The sequence below is a fragment of the Onychomys torridus genome, chromosome 1 (genome assembly GCF_903995425.1).
Source record: "Onychomys torridus chromosome 1, mOncTor1.1, whole genome shotgun sequence".
Classification (NCBI taxonomy): Eukaryota; Metazoa; Chordata; class Mammalia; order Rodentia; family Cricetidae; genus Onychomys; species Onychomys torridus.
In genome coordinates this window covers 92,914,575-92,940,961 of record NC_050443.1, presented here as the reverse complement: position 1 = coordinate 92,940,961, position 26,387 = coordinate 92,914,575, and the positions used below count along the sequence as shown (strand labels likewise).

Genomic DNA, 26,387 nt, shown 5'->3' with positions numbered 1-26,387 from the left:
ACTCCTCTTTTTTCTTCTCTCTCTCTCTCTCTCTCTCTCTCTCTCTCTCTCTCTCTCTCTCTCTCTCTCTCTCTCTCTCTCTCTCTCTCTCTCTCTCTCTCTCTCTGTCTCTCCCCCTATGATGTGTGTGCTCATGTATGTATGCATGCATGTAGAAGCCAGAGATCAATCATTCTCCACCTGTGTATATTGAGTGGTCTGCCCTGAACCTAGGGCTTGCCAACTCAGCTAGAATGACTTGCCAGCAAGCTCCATGGACCCACTTGTCTCCTCCTTTCAGCACCAAAACTGCAGGTGTATGCATCTTTGCTCAGTTTTTATGTGGGTTCTACAGATTTGAATCAGGTTCTCATACTTGGGCAGCAAGCATTTTACCAAGTGAACCATTTCCCCAGCTCCATCCAGATTATAGTACTTTTCAACCTTACACACACACACACACACACACACACACACACACACACACACACACAGTGTGTGCCCACACACAACCTGAAGCCCTACATGCCACCCATTACTTCACACAATACAACATTCCCCACTGCATTAACTGTACTTCCTAGCTCCCCATTCCTGCCCTAAATTAGACATCTCCATCTAGACCATCTCAATCTACCCCATTCACTACTGAGTACCCACTTTGGTCGGTTCTAAATGCTTTATAGACACCATCCCATTTAATTATATAAGGGCCAGAGGAGAGAAGAAGTGTTATTATCTCCATTACACAGATGAGAAAATTGTGGCTTAGAGAAATTAAGAGACTGGCCCAAGGTCACTGGGCTAGGACACAACAGAGACAGGATCTGAGCTGAAGTGTGCCTAAGCTCCAAACTTGTATTTGTTTCTACTCTTATTTACACACATGGCAGTGACTTAGAAACTACAGAGGGCTTTTCAGACACAAGTCACTATCACAACTCTTAGTATTTTGCATTTCTGATCAGTGGACTTCTGATAAGTAGCATAGATACTGAAGTCACAGAAATGATACAAAGTGTGGTCACTCTAACAGACTACAAATGATACAGACTATGAATGTCTACGGAAATGTAGGCAGCATACTACCTCTGTGAAAGCAATTCACAGACAGGTTCGTCACATTTCTGTTGTAAATGCCCTCCACTTGTGATAGACGCTGCTTGTGCAAGGCCTTAGGGGCTGTCCTTCCCTGCCCTGTTGTGTCTATGGTTAGATTCCTGCACAGTACAGCCTCTGTATAATACCCCATGGGTGTGAAATCACGGGACCATGAAAACTGCTAGTTGAACAGGGTCTTCTTTTACTTTTTAAATTTTTTTTATCTTTTATTCTTTTTAAGATATTGTCTTAGGTTGCCTTGAAACCCTCTAAGTAGCTGAGGATGACTATGAACTTCTGATCCTCCTACCTCTACTTCCCAAGGGCTGAAATTAAAGGCATGCACCACTGAGCCCAGTTGTGGGAGTCAAACTCAAGGCTTTAAACATTCCACCAACTGCACTACAGCCCCAGCCTAGGACAATCTTCTTGATGCCCCATATCCAGATGTAACCTGTGCTATCTTCTTCTAGATTAGCAGAAGTAGATGGAAAACCCCAGATCCATGGCTATGTTCCAGTGAGGCTTTAGTTTGACAAATTAAGTGGAGTTGGCTTGCCTAGATGATGGAGGAGTTCTCACTGTCCAAACAGAGGTTCACTAAGTACATACATAGCCAAGACCAGGAAGCTTTGCACAGCATTGGCGTCACTGGCATGCTCATTACCGGAAGCCTCATGGGGCATTTAATTTCTTAAGTATTTCAGGGGGCGGTGAACACTTCAGAGCCCAATTCATCTTCTTTGTCTTCATTACAGAGAGCCCTCTGATCACCTTACTCCTCCCTCTGCCATAGCAAAGAGCCATTTGTTTCTTTAATGGGTATGCTCTCTCTAGCTAAGTGGCTGCTCAGAGCCAGGGCAGAAGGTGAAGCCATCCTGAGGACAGCGGGAGATGTGCCTGGCTCAGGCAGGGGGACACACCTCCTGAACACAGATGCAGGGAGAGTGTCCCCTTGCCTCCTATTTAACAATATTCTCACTCCTATGAAGTACCCTCGGTGAGACTTCATGAAGGGTGGGAAGCTGCCATTCCTCATAGTCAGGTAAGGGACTCTGCAGAGTCATGGGTCATTCACACTGGAAGAAACATCACATTCTACACACAAGGAGGCTGCAGTCGGCAGATTCTCACTCAGTGCTGTGTACAAGTGTTAGCTCCAATGGGGCATCCACTCACTCTACAGCATCTTTGTGCCAGAGTCTACACTAAGAGTCTACATTCACTAGTTCATCTGATTCCTTCATCAACTCTGTAATTACATATATACATTTTATAAATGAAGAAAGAATGAATTGCCCAAAGTAACATGATTATTTACAGCGAAGATCTGCTGAATGTACATCATCACCTGTCTCCAAAGGCCTTGTTCTTATTGTGTCCTAACTTGATCTCATCTGACATGACCAGGGTAAGCCTAGGGTAGGGCACTTGAAGGTGAAGGTGCCCTAAATCATGTGGGAGAGAGGTTCAAGAGGAGGCACCTAGCTAAAGAAGGAGACACACAATAAAGACCAACATGGGGTAGACCCTCCAGCCCTGTGCCCATAATTAACACCTAGAACTATAATAGGCACTGAGTATCAGAAGCCAATCAATCAGGCAAATACTAGGCCTATGTGAATGTGATCTCTTCCTGTTCCCACCCTGACTATTTGTGTGCTTGTCCTGCTCCAAGAGGTAAACTATAGAAGTCTGGGCCTCCCTAGGCTTCTCACCTGGTCCCGAGTATAAGGTGTGTCCACTCTCTGCTTATCACTGCAGGCTTCCAGGAGGACACGGATGGCATTCAACTGTAGAAGCATCTCACAGGCCATTTTGTCAAAGAAGGTGATGTTGGCAAGGGCCGCAGAGGCCAACAAGAAGACTTCCCCAGATGAGGCCTCTTGGCACAGTTCTGGAGAGTGAAAAGGAAGAAACAGTTCAAGGCCAAGGGTTTGCACAAGACTGATCTCCCTTGATCCCCACAATAGCTCTGGGACACTATTGGGTGGGAGTCTTGATACTCTTTTTGGAGATGAACAAATTAGTTACTAAGAGAGAATTATGCCATCTGCATAGATAGCAGAACTGGGATTGGAACTGTTGTATGTGATTCCTGCTCACCTGTAAGTATTTTATTGAGTGAACCCTAGGTGCTTAGATTCTTGGGATGGTAAGACGGACCAAAAAGGTCATACCCTTGCCTTTATGATATGTATTCTCTGCTAGCAGATAATAGAAAGTGAACCTTTAAGAGTTGATGTAAGCCAGGCCGTGGTGGCGCACACCTTTAATCCCAGCACTCCGGAGGCAGAGGCAGGCAGATCTCTGTGAGTTCAAGACCAGCCTGGGCTACCAAGTGAGTTCCAGGAAAGGCGCAAAGCTACACAGAGAAACCCTGTCTCGAAAAACAAAAACAAAAACAAAAACAAACAAATAAACAAAAAAAGAGTTGATGTAAATAATTGCCAATTCTGATAAATATGAGAAAGAAAACAGTTAAGTGCTAAGGCAGAGAATAAACGGGGATCCATTGGGTCACAGAAGGACAATGTCTCTAAGAATGTGACTATAAATCTGAAGAGGAAAGGAGCCAGTTGTGAAAATATCTGGAGGAAGGATGTGTTTTAGATGAGAGGAGTAGCGTGTGCAGAGGCCATGAGGCAGGAGGGCATTCCCATCTCTCCAATGATGTACATTAGGATGTTAAATTTGCCTGAAGGAAGAGACTGAAGTTAAAACGGAGACTCTGCCTTCCAGCCACCCTTCTGAATCTCCTTTTGGCCTCAGATGGCAAAGGTCATGTGGCTGCAGAAGGACTACACAAGCTCCTGGGTACCATGGCTCTCTCTTCAGTCTAGTGGTTATGATCCAGCACCAACCAAATGTCCCCACCTGCCATTTGTAGTCGTACCAAGGCCTTTTAGAAGGACAATGCCTATCCCTCCATTACCTAACACAGTTCCCTTGGCCATCACAGAACTTAAAACAGATGACCTCAAGAGTCACAGGAGGCTCTGTCCATGGTGCTGCTTGTCCCAATGACCCACGCTTCCAAGTCTCAGCTCTAACTTGGGTTATCAGTCAGAATGTGACAGGTCAAGTCCTGTCCCATATGTAACACTTCTACAGAGACAGAGAAAGGAAGGCCACACTCCAGAAAATATCCCCAGAAGAGGAAGAAAGTTCAGAGACAAAGATGAGATAGGCCCCATGCTGGTTGATTCTTCAGAGGTCTGGCACTGCAGCTGGCATCTTCACAGAGGGAGCTTTGGTCCCCCTAAAGTGGGATGAACGGGGATATCAGCCAAACACCTAAGGTCTTCCTTGTGCTATGCCACTGCATTTGGACCCATTCTCAAGGGAGAAAAGGATATGTTCATGTATGGAAGCTAAGTCCCATGGGAGCAGCCACAGGTACAATTTCATGAGCATTTACTCTGGGGCAGGAGCTGCTTTAAATTTCCACATCACTCAGTCATTTGATCTTTACAGTAATCTAATTTTGTTGTGACTTTATAAATTAAATACCTGAGGCTATGATTTACTGAGATCTTACAGCTAGTAAAGAACAAATCTAGGCCAACCTGATTCCAAAATCCCCATTCTTTCTAAACTAGACTTAGGTTCCAGTTCTATCAGAGAGGTAATGTCTATTACCTCTGAGTTGTTCTGTTCCCTGTAGTCTAGCCCAGATGAGACCAGCAAATATCTAGATCTCATCACCCAGGGCTGGGACCACAGATTAGCCAAATAATTAAATGCTCCTCACAGCCAATGCTCCCCTCATCCCCTGACTGAGGAAAATCACTGGGGGCAACTGACTCCTTCCAAGCTCATCTCTCTATATCCAGGCTTTGGTACGGGGCCACTCCACTGTCAGATTCATCCCTAGGTATAAACATTGCCCCTCATCCTCCTGCACTTGCCGGTGATGCTGACACATTGATTATTAGCACAGCCATCTAAGTGCCTTTTAATTTTGCTGCACATTTATTGGAACTACAATCTGAGTCACCTGGGATGTGTTAGGGAGATTAAATTGAGGATTCCAGTGACTCATTTTTAAATGTTTCCAGGGAACAGCAAGAAATTGGAGGGCTATTTCCCACCAAAGAACAGAGCTCTGGCATCCTGCCCAGAAGATATATCCCATCTGCTGACTCTGAGAGTGGCTGGACAGTGCATCTTCATGGGGATGGGTTACATACAAAGGGCTCTCCTTCTCCAGGGATAAATGTAGTCTGGACAAAGAAACAGGAATGAGCAGGTAACAAATGTGAAGGGTTGTTTGGATATACACACTTTGGCTTGTTTATTATTTGGGAGAGCTACACAGTTTGGCATTTAGTTCTTATCTTAAAATGTGTCAGCCTTCCCCACAGGGCAATAATCAACTGCAGTTCACCTAAGCCTGTCCACATTCAGTCTGTGCATGTGCTCCTCAACTTAAGAAGGTCCTTAAGCCTCTTGTTTTCTTCTTCCATATAGCTCCCTTCAAGTCCTTTCTTTCCTGCCAGGCCCTGGTGGGAGTCTGAGCATGAGACCCCTGGCATGGTGGATCCTAATACTATTCTTGAGCCTGAACAAAAGTTCTCACCCTTTCTGAACCTACACCTTTCAAATAGAGTAAATCCTGGGCTTTGTGGTCTCCTGAGCTCCCTCTAGCCAGGGTTTTCTATTCATTCCATGCTTTCTTGACTTTGGATCAATGTAAATATCTGCCAGCATACTCAACCTTCCAAACCTGGCGCATAAGAGATCTGACCAGGGTTGACCATAAAGTCCATGTAACTGATGTCTCCTATATACAAAGTTCTTTCTGGCAGTAAAAGCCTAGAACTATAAGGCTTCTTTAGAGAAGTGGGTTGCAGTCCCTCATTGTACATAGGAAGAAAATTGTCAAGTGAGACTTACAAGATGTCCTGGTAAGTGAGTGGCCCAATTGCACACAATTCTATGCTGGGTTGCTGGCCAGTAGCTGTTTGTTGATGGATAAGTGAAAAACCAGAACCCAAGCTCAGCTGTTCCAACTCCTATCCATGCCCTACACTGTCTCTAAATCCAGGCAGCTGCAGATTTCCCTGACCTGGTGTGGCAACTCTAAGAGCAGTCCTAATTAATTTTCATTTCATTTTGAACAGAAAGGACGGCTATGAAGATAGTGAGTTACAAAGGTATGAATGGAGGTGGAAATACAGACCTCTCCAGACAAGTTTCCTGGACACTGTTACCCTGATTAGTCCTAGTTACTGCAGTTCTGCAAAGGAAAGGCTAGAGAAAGAGTATTCTAGTTAGTGGAATCTCTCTCCTGCCAAGCATGCATAGGTCTGAATGGGAGGGACCAAGAAGAGCCAATATGTTCATGGCCACGTGATACAAGACCAAATGGTGGGATTTCCTACAGCAGGTTGTAGCAAGCTAGCTCTCTCTGGGAAGTCATTTCTGCTAATCAGTACTGCTTCAGTCATTGGGTGCGATGACTGAAATTTGAGGAACAAAACCTATTGAAGCCAAAGTCTGAGTCCATATTTGTTCTAGGCTCCCATGCTCTGGACTCCCTCTGAAAAGTCACATGATCCCTAACTCCTCTTAAGTTGATGCTAAAGGAGCTGCGTGCATTTCAATAGGAGACTCTTGACTACACAGCTCCTCAAGGGTGCCTCCGATCCATTAATAGTGACCTTTCAACTAGTGTGACTGTCTTTGCCAACTGTGAGTTTAGTGAGAAGTATGTTGGAGGGCCTTCGTGATCCTTCCAGAAGGCAGTTGTGCTGAGGCCCTCTCACATAAGGGTTCCACCCAACCCAGGAGAACTTACTGATGAGGGCTGTCACAATCTCCTCCATGTTTTCCAGGAAGCTAGTGAGGTGCTGGGTGAAGGACAGATGTGGGGAGGTAACTTGGGCCACCACAGCTGCAGCCTCAGCTCGAGTAGCCTCTGAGTGGCTGTCATCAGTCAAGATGTCGGCCAAGCACAGGATACCATCCACCTGCAGATGGAGAGAAAAGACTTCTTGGTGTACCTTGAAAGGGACCGTGCCACTGCTTAGGGCAGTCATGCAGCAGAACCAGCTCCTCTCATCCTACAAAACCAACCTTCACTTTTGAGATCAGCTCACACTCCTTGTGGAGCCAGAGGATACCTGAGGATGAACCCCTTCCCAAATGACCCCAAAGTTGGATATTTATTAAATGCCTCTGCTTTGAGCCCAGGAAAGATAAGTGACCTCCCATGGACTTTCTAGATAGCAGACAGTAAGCCAAGTATCTAGGGACTGACCTTGGCCATGTATCACTGAAAAATGCAGTAGAAACAAGAGTTACTTAGTGATCTTCTGACCCTGAGCTCCAAGCCAGGCTCCATCTTTCAGGCTGTGTGACTTTATGTCCCAGACACTGTTCCTTCTCACATGAAGCAGGGTATCAGGAAGCCAGGAGATGCTAAAACAGGTAATGCCTTATAGAGAAGACAAGTTCAGGAAGTGTGGGCTCCCTCCTCCCATCTTTGCCTTTTACAGCAGGCTGAGCTCAGTGCTTTCCTTTCCACTCTTGTTCCCCATAGAAGCTTGGCTCCATGGAAGCCTTGCTTTCTCTGCCCAATCCGAGAAGTTAAGGTCTTGTGGGACATACATGCCAGAAAAAGACTTGTTTCCCAGCCCTACCCCAGCCAGACCCGCTCTTGGAACAGTAGTAGGAGACACTTTTAGAGTGCCTGTGCCAAGTCCCACACTTAGTAGAATGTGTATGGCACTGTATCACTGCATCAAGCATCCCACTGTGACAGAAAGAAAAACTTAGAAGAGATTGTGCACCTACCCTGGATCCTTAACTTCAAACTCATGGGTTTGGGACTTAAGCTGAATACTCTGCTCTTTAGCACCTGCATTTGAAAGGGACATTAAACTTCACCCTGAGAAGTCACACCTGAGCATAAAACCTCGCCCTCCATCAGGAGTCAGCACAAGGGCTTTAGGGGAAGGAGCAGGATCTTGCCACAGATAGACCATCAGTGTTCCTGCAGCTCCTCCAGGATCTAGGATGCTAAGCTGCTGAGAACCAGTGCTGGAGGTAGGGCAGGGGCAAGGCAGGAACAGAGGGAAGCCTTGACTGGTGTCTGCATCCCTACTTCTTGCTACTAGCTCTAGTGGGCTCCCAGAGCTTGCCTTTCATTTGATTAATTACCACTACCACCCGCAGTCCTGCACCTCTCTTAAATGGCTCTTGGGACCCGAAAGGTCCATTAGCTGTGAAGGCCATTGGCAATTTCAGACTCAAAGGAGACAAATGTGGAAGCAAGAGCCTAGGGAATAGTCCACAGTAAAACCCACCTGGCTGTGCTTAATAAAAGGAACAAACAGCAGTCAGCCTGCCCCTGGTGGGACTGGACTCAAGCCAGGTATTTTATTAACAGGCCCTTGGAGAGAGACCTCATTTGAGCCCACAGGACAGCTGCAGGCCTGGAAACAGGAAGAAGCCTCTCAATTGACTGGCTCACATCCCTTTTCCTCCTTCCAGCATCAGTCAAGAGTGTTGCTAAGAAGTATGAGGTCCCTAATGGGAAAAGATCTCCATCGATCCAGTGCCCTCGAATGTGTCTTGACTGTAGCTGCCACTGCTACGCTGGTCTCTGACTCACTTGGAACACCAGCCAGACTCAAACAAGTATACTGCCTGATGCTCAGCACAATCCGAGCTGGTGGTCCCAGGATCCAGTGAGACCCGAGGCTCAAATATGAGCCCCTTTCTGCAGGCCAGAAGTCAGTCAGTCTGTGGCCTGTGTAAGTGCAAATCAAGGGCCAGGCCTTGTGCTACAGAAATGCTGGCCCAGGAGAGGGTGCCCCTGTAGCAGAAGAAGTGACTCTTGCCACAGATAACCATCATGCAGAGTGATTTCCCAGAAGACGCTCTACTTCTGGAAGCCACCTTTGACTTAACATACCCACAGTCCAGCTTAGAAAGATGGCTCACTCTGGGCTCCCATGCTCAAGAAGATACTTCCGCTATCTTCATATTTTAACACTACAGAATATTGTTTCTCCAAGTGGGATTGTGGTTGCATCTAATTAACTGTGGGTTACTTTTCTTTTCTTTCTTTCTTTCTTTTTTTTTTTAAGATTCATTTATTTATTATGTATACAGCATGTATGACTGCAGGCCAGAAGAGGGCACCAGATCTCATTACAGATGGTTGTGAGCCACCATGTGGTTGCTGGGAATTGAACTCAGGACCTTTGGAAGAGCAGTCAGTGCTCTTAACCTCTGAGCCATCTCTCCAGCCCCCAAATGTGGGTTATTTAAAAGAGAATCCCTGTGCCCCTCTCAGAGCTATCCTACCATATTCACAGTTAGGCCAGGAGTCAGCTTGGTAACAGGTCCACAGCGAACTTTCATGCTACTCCACTATTAGCAACACACAATGAAGTGGTTATCTGATCCTGTGTCTACCTGGACCCCTGTTCTGAAAACATGAGGACCACAGCTAGTTCACTTTGAGTTCCTTGATGTCTGGAATGAGTGGGGTTTGTGGAAGATGGGGAACAAATAGCAGAAACTATTTGACCTAAAACTTGAGGGTACATTGTAGATTTATGCAAGTAGCATGATGACATTGTAAATAGGAGGAGGCTGTGAGCAAAGACTCAAAAAGGACAGCATTGGAACAGAAGCCAATTCAACATCAATTCCACAGATCCTTGACCCCAGGTGATGTGAATCTGATGCCGTTCATGTTCCTGGGTTTTCCAGAGGACCTGTGGGATCCTGGATATTCAAAGGACAAATTGCTCATTGCCTTGCTTTTTTCTGATAGGTTGACTGTGTTTCAGATTGCCTCTGAATTATGAAATGCATCATCCCTTCAACATGGATCACATGATAGAAATTATTATGAACATATATAGCACATATATTCATATATACTCATAAAATATATCATCTATGTAAGAGAATATAGAATATATGCTTATTTGTTTACATTTGAATATATTGAATATATAAATGCATAAGGGATAACATGATTTATAAAGGATTCCAATAATTAAATGGAAAACCATGGGAAGATCTATGTATGCTGAGTATTCAGAAATTCAAAATCTTAGAAATGGCATTAAGCTAAGGCTTCTTCTTCATCTCATCTCTGTAATCAGGTACCACTGAAAAGACCTCACCCTGGGTTCTGTGTTGTTGATGTCCTTGTTTTTATTAGCTCCCTGTCTAATAAACTTAGCTTTGTGATTTTTATAACTGATGTAAATGGTGCTATAGTCTATAAAGGGATTTTCTTTCTCCCTCAGACATCCCTGGGTTTATAAAACTCTTTCCTGTCACCATGTGTGTCTGTGACCCATATGTTTTCATGGCTATATGTTATTTTACTGTGCAAATCTATGGAAATTCATACACACATTCTCCTAACGATAGTCACTTGAGTGTCTTTTGAGGTTTGCTGTACTGGACAAGTGCTGACGCAAAGATTCTTCTAAATGTCCTCTGAGTATGTGCCAGTTTCCCTGGGAGGCTTGATGTAGGGATTTTTAGGGCACAGCATTTGAACATCTTTACTGATACTGCCAATTTGCTTTACCATATTGTTGTATGCTGTGGAATAATGCTTTTGTACACTGGTTTAATAAAACGCTGATTAACCAGTAGCCAGGCAGGAATTATAGGTGGGATAAGCAGACAAGGAGAATTCTGGGATGAGGAAGGCTGAGTCAGGAGATGCCAGTCTGCCATCCAGAGAGCAGCATGTAATGGCACACAGGTAAAGCCACAGAACACGTGGAGACATATAGATTAACATAAGTGGGCTGAGTTTAAGTGTAAGACCTAGTCAGTGGAAAGCCTGAGCCAATGGCCAAACAGTTTTAATTAATATAAGCTTCTCTGTGTTTACTTGGGTCTGAGAGACTGTGGATCGGGCAGGACACAGGAAAATTTCAGCTACAGTTGTAGCAAGTAAAAACTTACCAACACTATAGGAAGATTCTTCTCTGGTTTGCATATTATGTTTATGATTTTAGTAATTTGATGGTTGGATGAGCAATGTCTCAGTTTGTGATGCTGTTTAGGGTGGGTATGGAACTTTCAGGAGATGTGGCCTTGATGGAGAAATTACATCCCTGGGAGAAGGCTTTGAGGGTCTGTAGTCTCACCCCACTTCCTCCTCTCCTTGCTTCCTGTGTGTAGATAAAATGTGATCCCTCAGCTTCATGTACTGGCCACCTGCTGCGGTAACTTGCCCACCACTATGGACTCTCCCTATCGAACTGTAAACCAAAATAATTTTTTCGTTAAGTTTCTTTAGTCATGGTGTTTTATCACAGCAACAGAAAAGTAGCTAATAAAGATGAGGCATAAAACTGTATTTTAACTTGTGTGTATAAATACTAATGAGATTGAGCCATTTACACAATTTTGGTTTGCTTTGGTGTGGTTTACTTGGACTTTTTCGTTTGGTAAGTTAGGGGACTGTGGTGGTATTGTGTTCCCTGAAATATTGTGCACCCTAATAAACTTATCTGGGGTCAGAGACAGAACAGCCACAATATTAAATATGAGGATAGGCAGTGGCAGCACACGCCTTTAATCCTAGCATTCCAGAAGCAGAAATCCATCTGTTCAAGAATACAGCCAAGCATGGTGACTCACACCTTTAATCCCAGGGAGTGATGATAGAAAGCAGAAAGGTATATGAGGCGTGAGGACCAGAAACTAGAAGCATTTGGCTGGTTAAGCTTTTAGGCTTTGAACAGCACAGTTCAGCTGAGATCCATTTGGATGAGGACACAGAAGCTTCCAGCCTGAACAGCACAGGATCATCTGAGGAACGGGCAAGGTGAGGAAGCTGTGGCTTGTTCTGCTTCTCTGATCTTTCAGCATTCACCCCAATAACTGGCCTCAGGTTTGATTTTATTAATAAGACCTTTTAAGATTCCTGCTACAGGGGACCCTGTTCATATTTCTTGCTTGTTTTTATATTTGGTGGCTTTTTGTAGGGGCCAGATTTCCTTGGCTCTTGGTTCTGAGACTGGTGATTTTCCTCAACCCATCACTAGTAGGCTGCCACACAAATTCTTCTCCATACACACCACCATCTCCAAAGCTCCAATCCATCCCAACTCACCACAACTCATCACCAAGGGCCACAAGCATCTGGGTTATGAGCTTTTTACCATTTATATAAATTCAGAATGTGCAGGTACTGGGGCCAGACCTATTTGTCTGAATCCTGGCTGTCTCTTAACTACCTAAACAATTTTTTGTTACCTCTTTGAGACTGTATCCTAAAATTTAGGTGAATAATGCCAGTATCTGTGACTTTCATTTTTCTTACAAAATGGGTATTTGAAATACCAACTTTAAAGGACTATTTAAATTATTCAATGAGAGACTGCATGAGCAGTGCCTGCCACATGGTGGTGCCATCATTCCATCCAATCCCCACCTGTGGCTTGCAGTTATCTCCTGGTGCCTGGAGTCCCTCAATTCTGTGTGCCTCAAAGCCTTATAATGGGGCTTCCCTCCAAGGCCCCTTTCTGTAGTCTCCTCCAAAAGTGAGAATCTCAGCCCTCTGGGTAATGTGTCAGTCAGGTTTCCTTCACTGTGACAAAATACTTGAGAAAAATCACCTCACAAGAAGGATAGGGTTATCCGGGCTCCTGGTTTCAGTAGTCTCATGGCCATTAATTGCTTGGCCTCTTTTGTTTCAGGCTCCTGACAGCACAGTACATCATGGTGGAGCATGTCACAAAGGAGGCCTGTTCACCTCATGGCAGCTAGCTGGTAAAGACAAAGGAGAAGCCAGGGCTCCAATGTCTTCTTCAAGGACACTGTCAATGTCCTAGCTTCCTTCCATTAATCCTTACTGTCCATTGGTTCTACCACCTCCCATTAGTACCACAGGCTTGCAACCAGGCTTCTAGCATGACTGTCAGGGAGGCATTTAGGATACAAACCATAGCACTTGGCAGGGGATCCACCCTCTTGTGTGGGCATCTGATCACACAATCCAGAACCAAGACTTTTTAACTGGGTATCATCCATGACTGACTGGAAACACTAAGATGCATAATCAGAATCCATCAGCAAGGAGTCTGGCCATGCCTGGCACTACACCTGATGTCTAATGATGGTCAGTCACTGAGTGCCTGCATTGTGTGTGACCAGTGCCTAACTAGTCATCAGCACAGGGATGGCGCAGAAACAAGTGACAGAGGCAGAGAGGTGACAAGAGCAGAGAGAAACAGACAGAGGGGGTGTTGAGGGAGACGGGAGGGAGAATCACAGGATTACAGAGGACTTGGGTCAGACCTGCTCCTTTGACTCCTCCGGCTGAGCTCTCTCTCCATCTTGGCCTTCTCTCCCGGGACTCCAGCGTAATTCAAGGGCGTGTGTCCTCCTCAGCTAGCAGCATTTCTCTGCTCACCCTCTTAGCCTCTTCCCCTCACCCAGACGCCATCTTTTGCTGCCACTCTGTACCATGCTGCAAACTGGATTCATATCCACATGGCCTTGATGTCTCACTCTGGTGCCTCTCGGGGATAAATTTGACCCCCCACCTCACCCCCAAGATGCACATCTATATTTCCAAACCCCTACTGGATCATTTTGTATTTAATTCTAAAAAATAATTGGTCTGGATATTCCATGAGCTCCTCAAACCCAATTTGCTCAAAGCTGGAGTATTATCCTTGGTTCCCTCCTGCCTACCATGTCAGACCCAGGTCAAGTCACCTGCATCCCCAGACAGAGGCCAATTCTGTCTTCCCAGCTGCCACACCACTCTGATCTGATGGCAATTACAACATGTGTCATCTGGTATGGCTGTCCAAGTCATGTGCACATCTTTCTCTACTTTGGGACCCTCAGGGAAGCCCTGCACTAGATTCTCTCTAGGTCCTTGAAACCCAGCTGAGACCCAGTATTCAACAGCCATGCTACAGTATGAGGAATCAGACAGAGAAGCTAGGAGACATCCCAGACCACACAATACAGCACGTTAACTCTGGTCCTTGTTCCTGAGCTCCTTGCCATGTTCCTTCCTCCATGGAGTCTTTAAGAAAGAAAGAGATGGGGGTTGAGGATTTAGCTCAGTGGTAGAGCGCTTGCCTAGCAAGCACAAGGCCCTGGGTTCGGTCCTCAGCTCTGGAAAAATAAAGAAGAAAGAAAGAGAGAGAGAGAGAAAGAAAGAGAGGAAGAAAGAAAGAAAGAAAGAAAGAAAGAAAGAAAGAAAGAAAGAAAAAAAGAAAGAAAGAAAGAAAAAAAGAAAGAAAGAAAGAAAGAAAGATGAACTGAAGACATGGCTAGGTCAGCGGCGGTCTTTCAGCTCCACTCCTATGAATGGCCTGGGAGTAGCCCTGCCTGAGGCCAGTTCCTTCAAACACTAGTCCCATTTCAGGAAAGTCTCCAACCCCTAATTACCTATTTCCCACCCTAGTCATAAAGTTGGTGCCAGGAGAGTCGTCTAATCAAAGCACATTGACATCCTTAAAGAAACAGTTGCTGGAAGCACTTACAGATAATTAGCTCTTAGACAGAGGGGGATGGGCCTGGGCCGTAGATCAGGTGTTCCTGGTGGGTGGGTGTATATGTGGGGATGAGGTTGGTCTGGCTGGGGCACAGACCCAGAGTTTGGCAAAAAAAAGGGAGCAAGAAAATAGGGAGATTCTCACTAGGGGTCTGGAATTCATGCATCTGGGGCATTCAAAGTGAGAAAACTATGTCAGATTTATGAGTAGCATTCTCCCATTGATTCTCTCTCTCTCTCTCTCTCTCTCTCTCTCTCTCTCTCACACACACACACACACACACACACACACACACACACACACACAGTGTCAGAGGTGGCCATTACACAAACACTGAAGGAACGCAGGCTGTATGTGAAGCCCACCAAACATCACTGGTCAGCCATCAAGTTTTGTGTTAGAGCACATGTTTTGTTTTTGCCTTGTGTTCAGTTTGCGGCGAATGCCAGAGGAGCGATCTAGTGCCTTATGTAAATGCAGTGAATCATGTAAATGAAGAAAACATGGGAGAAAATTACAAAGAGCTACATAGTCTATTTGTCTCCCCCACCAAATCCCCCATCTAGTCCATGCCAGCCTCTGCCTCAACTTACAATCTTCCTGCCTCAGCCTCCTAAGTGCTGGAATGATAGGCATGCACCACCATGCCAAACTCCTAAGACTGCTAATTTTCTCCTTCATGATTCTGTCTACCCAAATATCTAAGACCTACAGGGAAACAAAAGACAAATGAGAATTCCAAAGAGACTGGAAACCTGTTCCTGAATCCAAGGAGAATGGTTCAGCTCATCTAGCATATAACCAGTCAAAAGGAAAATTCAATTGTTGAAGAGAAAAACAAGAACAAATGGAAGCCAAGGACTGGGCAGAGCATCTGGTGGGTCAGAAGCAAACATCAAAGTAGGAACCAGATTGGACAATGTTCAGCACAAAGTCGTAGCTATGCCTGTGAGCCAAGGCTCCTCTTATAAAATGATGTGTTCGTTTTAGAGTTATGGTAGAGATGGCCACTCAATAAAAGCCACAGAAACTAAGCAATCCTCTAAAAGATAACAGCATCCTCCCCTAAGCGGCCATATCCAGGCTCCAGCCCCACATCTCCTGTTATTTCAAACACAAGTGGATAAATACAAACACGACAACACAAAAGAAATGGCAGAGTGGATAGAAAGGGCTATGTAGCCCCTCTGAGAGAAAAGTCAGTAAGGTCAAGGGAGGAAGATGCACAGGCAAAGGAGGTTGAGGGGAGCTCAGAGAAATCATGGCTTGGGAGTACAACTAGAAGATAATCTCTCTGTCAGCAGGGGATTTTCCTTAAAGCACATTTCAAATAGATGTTTGGAAGGCATTTGGCTTGGGATGACTGTTCCTTGGATCAGTGTTACCAGCCCTGTGTTGATGTCAAAGTGTCAAGTTTTCAGTAAAGTCCCATGGAGACCCAGCTGGGACCTGGGCTGCAGTCAAAGTGCTTAGGTCAGCAACTCTCCAATGATGGGTACCATGACCCAGGGAAGTACTAAACATTATAATAATGGCTAGGCATACTGGCGCAAGTCTTTAATCCCAGCACTTGGAGGCAGAGGCAGGTAGATCTCTTGAGACCAGCCTGGTCTACAGAGTGAGTTCCAGAACAGTCAGGGCTACACAGAGAAATCGTGCCTCAAATAAATATTACCTGAATTTTAACCACAAGAAATTTGATTTTAATGATCTATCTTTATGTCTTTTAAAAACTCTTCATGTGAGTCTAACAGACATCGAATTGAACACCAGTGTCCTGGGGACAACTGTGGTACAAGAAAGTTTACACAAGCTTCAGAGTTTGCAGAGTGGGCCTGCTTTCTGACTTTACTTCCTCAGGATACAGCATACACAGCAATGAGACAGTCAATGATACATCAGCCTTCCTCTGACATCAGTAGCAAGACATAGGAATCAAGCATCAGCAGCACTTCCATCTAAGGAGGTGTTAGCCAATGTGATCACACAAAAGAAAGAACAGTGATTGAATAAGCAGACCTGCCATTCTTGATACCATTCTTTACACATGGTGCAGATGTGCAGAAAAATGTGAAATGTCAGCATTCTACTAAAGTGTGTAAGTAGACTTAGTACATCCACTAGACACAATAGCAAAAGTGTATTTTCTATGTTTTAGCAACATTTCAAAAATACTCATTTAAAAATACCACTTACATTACTGTAAAACATAGCTATCAATAAATATTTGAAAGATGGATAAGGGGCAAATCCTTGAAGTCTATACTAAGGAGAGGGATATGTTATGTTCATTGATCAGAACACTTTAATTGTTTGAGGGGTGTCAAGCTTATATAGAAATTTGAAGAACTCCTAATTCAGTATCAGGGGGCATTTTACAGAAGCTAACAAGTTGTTTATAAAAATGAATATAGGAATACAAAGGACTGTCAATATAATGTTAAAGAACAAAGGTAGAGGACTTTTATAACCCAACACCAAAGTGCATTAGATTGGGGTCTCCGTGCTATATTGATATGAGGATGGTCCAAAAAAAGATGAATAGAACAGAAAAATGAGGTCCAGAAAAAGACTGTATCCATCACTTTGTTTACATGAAAGTATCTCAACTTAGGGACAGTCTTTTCAATAAATGGTGTAGGCGCCACTGACTAACTGTGTAGGGGAAAAAACTGAACATTGGACACCAAGCAAAATGAGTCACAAGTCAAAACCATGAACAGGAAAACAATGAGCCTCCTTGGGATGTTAGCTTTGCCAACTACACACAATCCAGCACCATCTGGGAAGAGAGTCTCAAGAGGAACTTTCTAGACCAGGTTGGCCTGTGGGGCATGTCTGTGGGGATTTGCCAAGATTAACTGATTTGGGAAGACCTAGCCCATTTGGGGTGGCACCAGTCTCTAGGCATGGACTCCTGACCAGTATAACAAAGGAGGAGGCTAGCTGAGAGCAAGTAAGGATTCATGAACTCTCTGCTCTTGACTGAGGATGTGACATGACCAGCTGCCTCAAGCTCTGGCCACTGTGAAAGCGCCCTCCCCCAATGATACAACTGTAATCTAAAAATTGTCAACTTGAATAAACCCTTTTTCCTCTAAGCTCCTTTTTGTCAGGATGTTTTTATCACAGCAACAGAAATGAAGCAAGGACAGTCCCAAATAAAATACAAGAGAATCTCCTTATGGTTTTGGAGAAAACAAGGATTTCTTAAATGGACAGAAATGGCTCTCACTACAAAAGAAATCAATAACCTGGACCTTAACAAAATCAAGAATTTCTATTTATTAAATGACAACATTAAGAGAATGATAAAGTGAACCACAGGCTGACAACATTTATTCTCACTATCTCTATCTGAAAAGGGATTTGTGTCTAGAATACATTTTAAAATTTATAAATAAATCAATAAGGCAAGACAAACGATGCACTATTTTTAAATGAGAAAACATCTCAGACCGACATTTCACCCATAATAGAGACAACTAAATGGACAACAGGGATATGAAAATGTGGTCCAAATCATTACTCATCAGAAAAACACACTTTAAAGTCATAGTAAAAGATGAGTGTGTGCCTGAGTAAGTCAGAGGCAGGGGGCTGCCTCATAAATCTACAAACAACTGGATCTGTTCTTCTGAAGCAGTCTAAGGAGAGACCCCAGCATCGCTTTGGAAACGGTGCACATTCATCATCTCCGTGGGTCTTTCTGTCTCCCTTTGCCTGTGAATCTCCTCTCCTGTCTCACAGCCCTCCCCTTTCCCTGTCTCTCCTCATTTCTGTGGGCGACCAGCAAGCCCACCACTTGCTGTTAGGGAATGAAAGATGCTGACTCCTGATCCATGATCTAAGGGCTGCCTGCTGTCCCCTCTACACTGCCAGTACCAGAACGTCACAGGAACTCCTGGTCCAGTTCCACCCCATTCTGCATAGATGCTCTCAGTCTCCCATTTCCTTTTGCTGTTGGAAGCCTCATGTCTCCTGCCCCTTCCCAGTGGTACTTCTCCACTCAGAAGCCAAATGAGAGCCCGCCCATTTTTGGTAGCCAAAAGCATCACCTCTACACCAAGTCAGGTCCCCTGTGTGATGTCCCCTAAGGCACAGCTTCTCTTTACCCCAGCACAAGTACTATATTCACACCCAACTTTCTATGTGTTTTCTTTCTTCTCTGAATCCTTTGGGTTCTAAGGAGGAAGTGAACACTGGTTAACATTTTACCCACATCTCCTCACCCCTGTCACCACATATACAGAGGCAGGAAGAAGCATTCAAAAGGAGGACACAGGACAGAAGGCTGCAAGTTCTGCTCTGGTGTCTTTTCTGGGAACATCCCTCACACACCAAGGGAACAGGTAACAGATGTCCCAGCTGAGAGTGCTCAATACTTCCTGGGTTTCCTATATCACACTGTGTCATACAGAATTCCTTCATTCTCCACCTGCTACCGGAAAGCTTTTCCATTGGTATTGGGCAGTATCCTTCTGGTTTGTTAGCAACCCAATAGCCAAGAGAAGGGGCCTCACTGCTAGCACCATCAACTGTGTGAGTCTTACCTTTCTCTTATGGCTACTCATCCTGGCCCCACCAGCCTCCTACATCTGCTTGGAGATGTAGGAATTTGAGCCCAGGATCTGAGGAAGGAGGGAGAGAGAAGAATCTGAAGCAAACCATGAAGGTCCAGTGTGCAAATGGGACTTAGCTCATATCTCACAGAAAGATATTCAACTATTTTATGGCCATTATTTCCTTGTTGAAGGATCTCATAGGTTTTATATCCCACACCCACCCATCCATCTGCTGCCTCCACCTCTCACAGGGTCCTGAACTGCTGGCTGAGGCTCTGCAAGACAGACCCTCTTCACCTACTTCAGCCCTGTGACCGGGGGTGGGAATGATGTGGGTGTGTACAGCACACACACACACACACACACACACACACACACACACACACACAGAGAGAGAGAGAGAGACAGACAGACAGACAGACAGACATAGACACAAAGAGAGACAGACAGACAGACAGACACACACACACACACACACACACACACACACTTCTATATCTTCACATTGCCAAACGTTTCCTCAGTCATTCCAAGTATCATTTACCTGCACAACTGTATGTGCAAGCGGTTTCCTTGGCAAACCAAAGCAGCTAGCAGAATAGTGTCCCTTGGAGGGAAAGCCCAGGCAGCGCTCTGAGTTACGAGCACCAAAGAGGCAAGAGAGCTGTTGGGAAGGAGATCAGAGCTGGTTCTGAACTTGAAGTTAACATGCAGAGATGAAAAAAAGTCAGTTAAGATGGCCCAGCAGAAGCAGAGCATCCACAGAAGGGTGTGCCGTGCCAGGGGCCCAGTGTCTGTACTAGAAGCATGCAGAAGACCATCACTCCAATGTTACCTCAGATGAGCTCAGATGGGTGCAAAGTTATAAGTGTAGCTAGACAGCAGCTCCAACCCTGAATGCCGAAGGGCAGGGAGCAACAGGGAGCATGCTCAGTAGTCTCTTGGGTGACAGGAGGGTTTCCCTGCCAAAAAGACACAGAGCAGGGCCAGCTGCTAAGCCTGACAACCTGAGCTCAATCCCTCAACCCACAAGGTGGAAGAAAAGAAAGGACTCGCTCTTACAAGTTGCCCTTTGACCTCCACATGTGCATGTGATCACTCTATCATACATGATTAATTAATTAACTGTAAAAGATGCATAACTGATTCTCTGGGGAAGCCTCAGGAATAGGGGTTTAGGACATAGGTTGTAAGATGTCTTCATCTTCCACCTGGAGGATGATATCCCTGTAAGAAACATTGCTTGTCTTGAAGTTTAGAGACCACCCACACACATATCTCAGGTTATTTCTTCTGGGTCCTAACTAACCCCTGGCTCTGGGGCCCAGAGGCCAGAAGCCACAGCAGTTCCAGGAAAAGGCTGCCCTAGGCAACCTGACAGGGCTGCCAATGAAGCTCTTGTCCACGAGGGGCCGCTGTTGTACAGCACATGGTGTCCCGCAGAGCACCTCCACTCCCCCAACTGAATCACTTAGGTATCCAGACTGCTAAGCAGCTTCATCCCTTCTTCAAAATCAGATTGGAATGGATTGTCAGGAAGAGGGTAGCTTCCCCGCCAGCACTCGGGACAGTACTGGCCAACCATGTCAGCAGAATCCTAGGGAAAAAGCAAATGAAAGGCCCAGGAGCAGGGAAGAGCTGAGTTAGAGTCCACCTTTTTGAGCCTTTTAATCCTCTTCATTCCTGCCCTAAGAGACAGACTGGAAGCTAGCCCACCCCAGTCAAAGCAAGGCAGCTGACAGGGGATGTGAGGCTCTCTGCTCAGCCCTAGCCCATTCCCAGGGGAGTTGAGTTCATTGGCAGGCATGGGGGTGAAAGCCGCACATAAGCCCCTGGAGAGGAGAGGGGAGCATCTGGGATCTGCTTTCAGAGCACTCCTGTCTCTTAATCAGAGCTTCTAGAGAAAGAAGAAGGCCTAGTCCACAGTCCTGCTCTCCCCACACAGCTGCACTTGAATATCAGAACTGCCTTGCCCTAGGACAGCACACTATGGCCTCTTTTGAACCTTGAAGGAGAGAAGGAATCCACAGGAAGGAAAGAGGAAAAGCACAGGACTCCCAGTTTGACTCTGTGCCTGCCACGATCTAGCCTTGTCAGCCTCGATTTGCATTTCTGTAAAATGGAATGGAGGTGCCTACCGCTCCCTACTTACTTAAAGAGCGGCTGTGAGAATCAGAAAAGGCTAAAGGATGGGGAAATGGTTAATTTATTTTTAATGTGCTACTTCTGGCAACGGTGCAGAGCTCAGTGGAGAGAGATTCCTACCAAGGAGAGCCTCCCCATTGCCCACCTCTCCCTGGCCAGGGTCTCCCTGCCTAGACCTCCTTGTCTCCATCTTCCATCCAGCCCAGAGCCACTGCGGGGAGAGAGCAACGGTTTCCCTTCCCACACCCGCCCACACCCTAGGGATTTTCTACTGCAACTTGAAATTGAACGCTTCTACCTTCCCCTGCTCATCTTTAATTTCTTTATCGATCTTCATTAAACTCTCCCTTTGGCTCCAGGACAAAGAGAATCAACTCCTTATTGCACATACAAAAAAAAAGGGGGGAGGAGGGTAGAGGGTAAAAATTAAAGAATGTTCTTCTGAAAGTGAGACTGTCCCTTATCTGAGGCTAAAAGAGCAATTTCTAGAATTGTCTAAAGCTGGCTGAGCACTGGGCTCTGACCATCTCCTTTTCCTTCTGGCCTTAGCCTGGGATGTTTCTGTTCTGCAGGTACCCAGCTCCTCATCTGGACCATGTACTCAGCTCTGACCCTCTAGTTCTCATCCTCTTTGGTCCCATTTTGTGAGCCAGCAGCATCTGGCAGGATGTCCCACACTCAAGTACCAACTAGAGACCCATCATATTGTTACCCTCTGACCATGTTCCACTTCATTGCATGGAAGACAAAGCCAAAGTTAAGAAGGAAGTAAATAGCTCCTGGGGGCACTTTCTTCCTCCCCAAACTCTGAGATCCTTGGCAATGCCACTGCCTTGTCAGCCTTCCAGGAAGGCAGCTCTGACCTGCCCACCTCAACAGAGTCAGGTGTTCTGCTCTCACCAAGCTGTATGACTTTCAAGCCCTCATCCCATTCTGGGCTCTGGGTCATCTTGCTCCAGCCATCTCCAAAATGTGGTTCTGAGGACAGGACCATCTCTCTGGGCTTCCCTGATTCACTGAGCATAGAGCTCTTTAGAGACATAAAGCCCCACAGGCCAGCCACAGGGTCCTTTGCATTACCTAAGACTGCTGTTCCCTGTCTGCCTTCAAGCACCTCTATATACCTACTGCGACCAGGTCTGCACTGGCTCTTTGGTTCTCTTCTCCAGGAATTGTGAAAAGAGGGAGCTTCCTCTGAGGTCACAGGCCAGCTCCCTCTCTATCTGCACTTCTGGGTTCTCCACTCCTGGCCTTTAGAACAAGCTGCTTACCTTCTCCTCTGAGCCTATCACAGGACCAGTGAGTGAGAGATGACTGTCTCCATGGCTGACTTCTAGAAGTGTACTGACCCTGGGTACCAAACAGTGTGGAGTGTGTGGATGAACTAAACTAGACCTCTACATTGGAAGACCCCTTAGGCATTGCTAGAGAGACCTGTAGGTGTTGACAATTTATCTCTTCTAGCTTTGCCCCCTGCCCTGACCAACACTTTGAGCCTAGCTCCAAGGGAGCCATTCCCCTGTGGAGCCCATCTCAGAAGGGCCAGATCTTTCCAGGGTAGCAGAGAGAAAGAACCTGGGGTTTGGAATAAGCCATAGGTGTATTAGCATCCATGTCCACCATCCACGTGTCCACCATCATCTCTGAAGCTCAGTTTCACCATATATGAAGTAGAAAGGGGAAGACTGGGGCTCCAGGCCCACCCAGATGCTCCTCACCAGACTTTCACACCCTTCTTTTAGGATAGCCTTCCCTCTCAGGCTAGACCACTTTCTCCTACAGACAGTAACCCCCAGAGCCCAGTGTCTCCCGAAGCCCTTGCCATTAACACTGCCCTGGTCACAATCATGATTCCAGTGACTTGGTGCCACACGTACAACAGTCCCGTGAGATTTCAATGTGATCATTTATCAGGAAAGAGTGTCTGAGAGGCTCAGGATGCTTGGAGTGACTCGTTGAGTTCTCAAAGTTCATGGTGTGGAGAACCAAGGACAGCCTGTGTCTCAAAGTCTACAGGGCTCTGCTGCACTGGAGAGATGGCTTCCCAACACACATAGATATGTGTGATGAAAGCATGAGTCTGTAGAGTGTAGCATGAGGGTCAAGTGAATGGGTTTCTAAGTAGGTGACTGGCAGCCAGAAGGAAGAAAGGGCAGTAAGTGGCTTAAAGTGAGTGACTGGATGAGACCAGATGTTTATCAGTGCCTTAGCAATCTGACTTGGAGGAGAGGAATGCCCACCACACCTTTTCCTTTTGGGGTAGGGGGTTGGTGATCTGGGTTAAGTCACAGGGACATTTTTGATATTCTCAGAGTATCCATGAAGCAAGCAAGTTAGGGATGCTGAGGGGCTCTGGGATCAAGACTTAAATCCTGCCTGTAACACTTGCTAATGATACGATGTTTGTTTCTTTGTTTGTGTGTTTTTGTTTGTCTGTTTGTTTTGAGACAAGGTTTCTCTGTGTAGTTCTGACTGTCGTGGAATTTGCTCTGTAGACCAGGCTGGCCTCAAACTCAAAGATTCACTTGCTTCTGCCTTCCTAGTGCTGGAATTAAAGGTGTGGACCACTGCCCTGCTTAATGATGTGACTTTTGACAAGTCACAAAAACTGCCTGAGAGTCTGACTCCTCATCTTTAAGCTGGAGATGTTGATAGTGCTGGGCTCAAAAGTTACTGGTGGTAACTGAAGGTATGTGTGCACTGGAGCAGTCAGGACCCAGTGTATACCCTCACTGATGAATATCCCTTCTCTTCATCCTCAGAGAGCAAACATGATATTCAGCCAACCCAGCCCTGGAAAAGGTGAGCTGAAGCATCCTAGCTTTTTTGAGCAGCATCAGATGGGCACAGTAAACTGCCTCCAGTCATTATAGCTGCAGCTTTTAGCTCCAAGCATGAGGATGCTGCTCGGTTTCTTCCTTAGTTTCTTCCTACTGCCCTGAGAACTCACCAAAGCCAAGCAACTGAATGTTTTGGAGGTCTGGTGATATCAGTCCCCCTACTTTTTCCTCTGTGCTCCCTAGCAAGCCCAACCAAGCCAGAATGAAAGAGGATGAGAAAGAAACAAACCTCATTTGGCCATTTGGTCAACATCCAGGAAAGATTTGTAGGAGCCTGGATGCTGGTGGATTATGCAGCACATAAGCTTAACATACTTAACCCATTTCCTTCATTGAGTCTGTCTGTCTCATCACCACACAAGCAAGTACACACACATACACACTACACTTACACATCCAGACACTGCACTGGGAAGGGGAGAGATGATCTCCAGTTTAGTCTTAGAAGATCTAGGATTTGATCTGGGCTCTTCCACAACCTCAGCTGTAAGCCATTAAGCAAGTAGCTTCCCTCTTCCAAACCCATTTGCCCATTGAGTAGCAGGACCCAGGTACGGACACCATTAACCTTAACATATTACTTCCAATCCAGGGCTCTCAGCATACACTAGGGACAAAAGCCTCTAGCCAATGGGAAGAAAGCATTCTGCTCAGAGAGCAAGCACTAGCTTCTCTGCTCTCTCACTGTGTAACCTTACCCAAATGGCTTCCCCTTTAGGAGCAGTAAAAGAAGCAGACCCACTGTTCATCCCCCACCTTGCCTACTCTTCTGCCTGGCTGAAAGAAAGGATTTGGACAGAGGCAGAGTGGGAAGGCAGGTGACTGATTGCCTTAGAGTCTAGACCTAAGCAAAGAAACCGGGGAAAGGCTAGGGTCAACTTGGTAGTTGAACTGATGCTATGGGACATCAGTGTGAAGGAAGGAGGGCTGTTACTCCTCCAGACAGATGCTCAGGAATGGATGTAGAGCACCCCAAATCCCACAGTCACCACAGCTATCCTGAGACACACTGGGCTTTAAGCCACAAGAATGTTCACCACACTTCCTTCAAATTAGGTTGGGAAACACCCAAATAACAGTTCAGCCTCCCCAGTTCTGTAGGCTAGTATCCCTAGGACTCAGCTGTAGGCCCAGACCTACAGCCTGGCCAGGAGTTAGGAGTATCTAAGGTTAGATATGTTGCCCCAGGTTAGGCTGACACAGAAGCACCTAGGGCCTGCAAAGCACCAAACTCTTTATTTGACCACACACTCCCCTGTGATACACTGGCCCAGCAAGACCTTGGACTGGTTCCCATTCCCCTACCCAAGCTGTCTAGTCCTGCATGGAGTGGAGCCCTCCCTGCTTACCAAGGCACCTGTGATGATTAATCTTGATTGTCAACTTGATTGGCTAGGGTGACATCTAGGAAATTAGTAAGGCATTCCTCTGAGTGTGTCTGTAAGGGAGTTTCCAGAGATGACTGGTAGGCAAGACCTGAATGTGGGTAGTACCATTCCATGAGACAAGGTCCAGAGGAAATGAAAGCACAGCAAAATCTCTCTGTGTGTCTCTGTCTGTCTCTGTCTCTGTCTCTGTCTCTCTCTGTGTGTCTCTCTCTCCCTCTCCCTCCCCCTCTCTCTCCCTCTCCCTCTCTCTCTGTCTCTGTCTCTCTCTCTGTCTCTGTCTCTGTCTCTGTCTCTCCCTCTCCCTCTCTCTGTCTCTCCCTCTCCCTCTCTCTCCCTCTCCCTCTCTCTCTCTGTCTCTGTCTCTCTCCCTGTCTCTGTCTCTCTCTCTGTCTCTCCCTCTCCCTCTCTCTGTCTCTGTCTCTCTCCCTGTCTCTGTCTCTCTCTCTGTCACTCCCTCTCCCTCTCTCTGTCTCTCCCTCTCCCTCTCTCTCCCTCTCCCTCTCTCTCTCTGTCTCTGTCTCTCTCTGTCTCTGTCTCTGTCTCTCCCTCTCCCTCTCCCCCTCTCTCTCTCTGGTGGTGGCTACAAGAACATGATAAAGTCGCCAAGCTTATCCTTCTCCTCTATCACTGCGATGCATTGCCTTACTTCAGGCCCCGTGTAATGGATCCATCAACCTTGGCCTGAAACTAAGAGGCAAGCCTTCTTTCTTTAAGCTGATCTTCTCACAAGAATGGAAAAGTGATTGGCACAATGTCCACTGGCATCCTGCTCTTGCCACGTTTACCCATAGATAAGCTGGATCCTCTCCATCTGGCATCCTGCCGTGAAAGGACCAACCATCCCAAACATTCAGA

The 26,387-nt window shown here is 46.0% G+C and overlaps 1 protein-coding gene across 1 annotated transcript in view; it reads right to left on the bottom strand.

Moving 5' to 3' along the window:
• Positions 1-26,387, bottom strand: part of Insc (INSC spindle orientation adaptor protein) — a 107,168-nt gene that overhangs the window by 12,353 nt on the left and 68,428 nt on the right. The window contains exons 7-8 of the mRNA XM_036175839.1: positions 6,884-7,055; positions 2,799-2,977 (exon numbers count right to left, since the gene is read on the bottom strand). Of these exons, the coding sequence (XP_036031732.1) occupies positions 2,799-2,977; positions 6,884-7,055 (351 nt within the window). The remainder of the gene's footprint in view (positions 1-2,798; positions 2,978-6,883; positions 7,056-26,387) is intronic.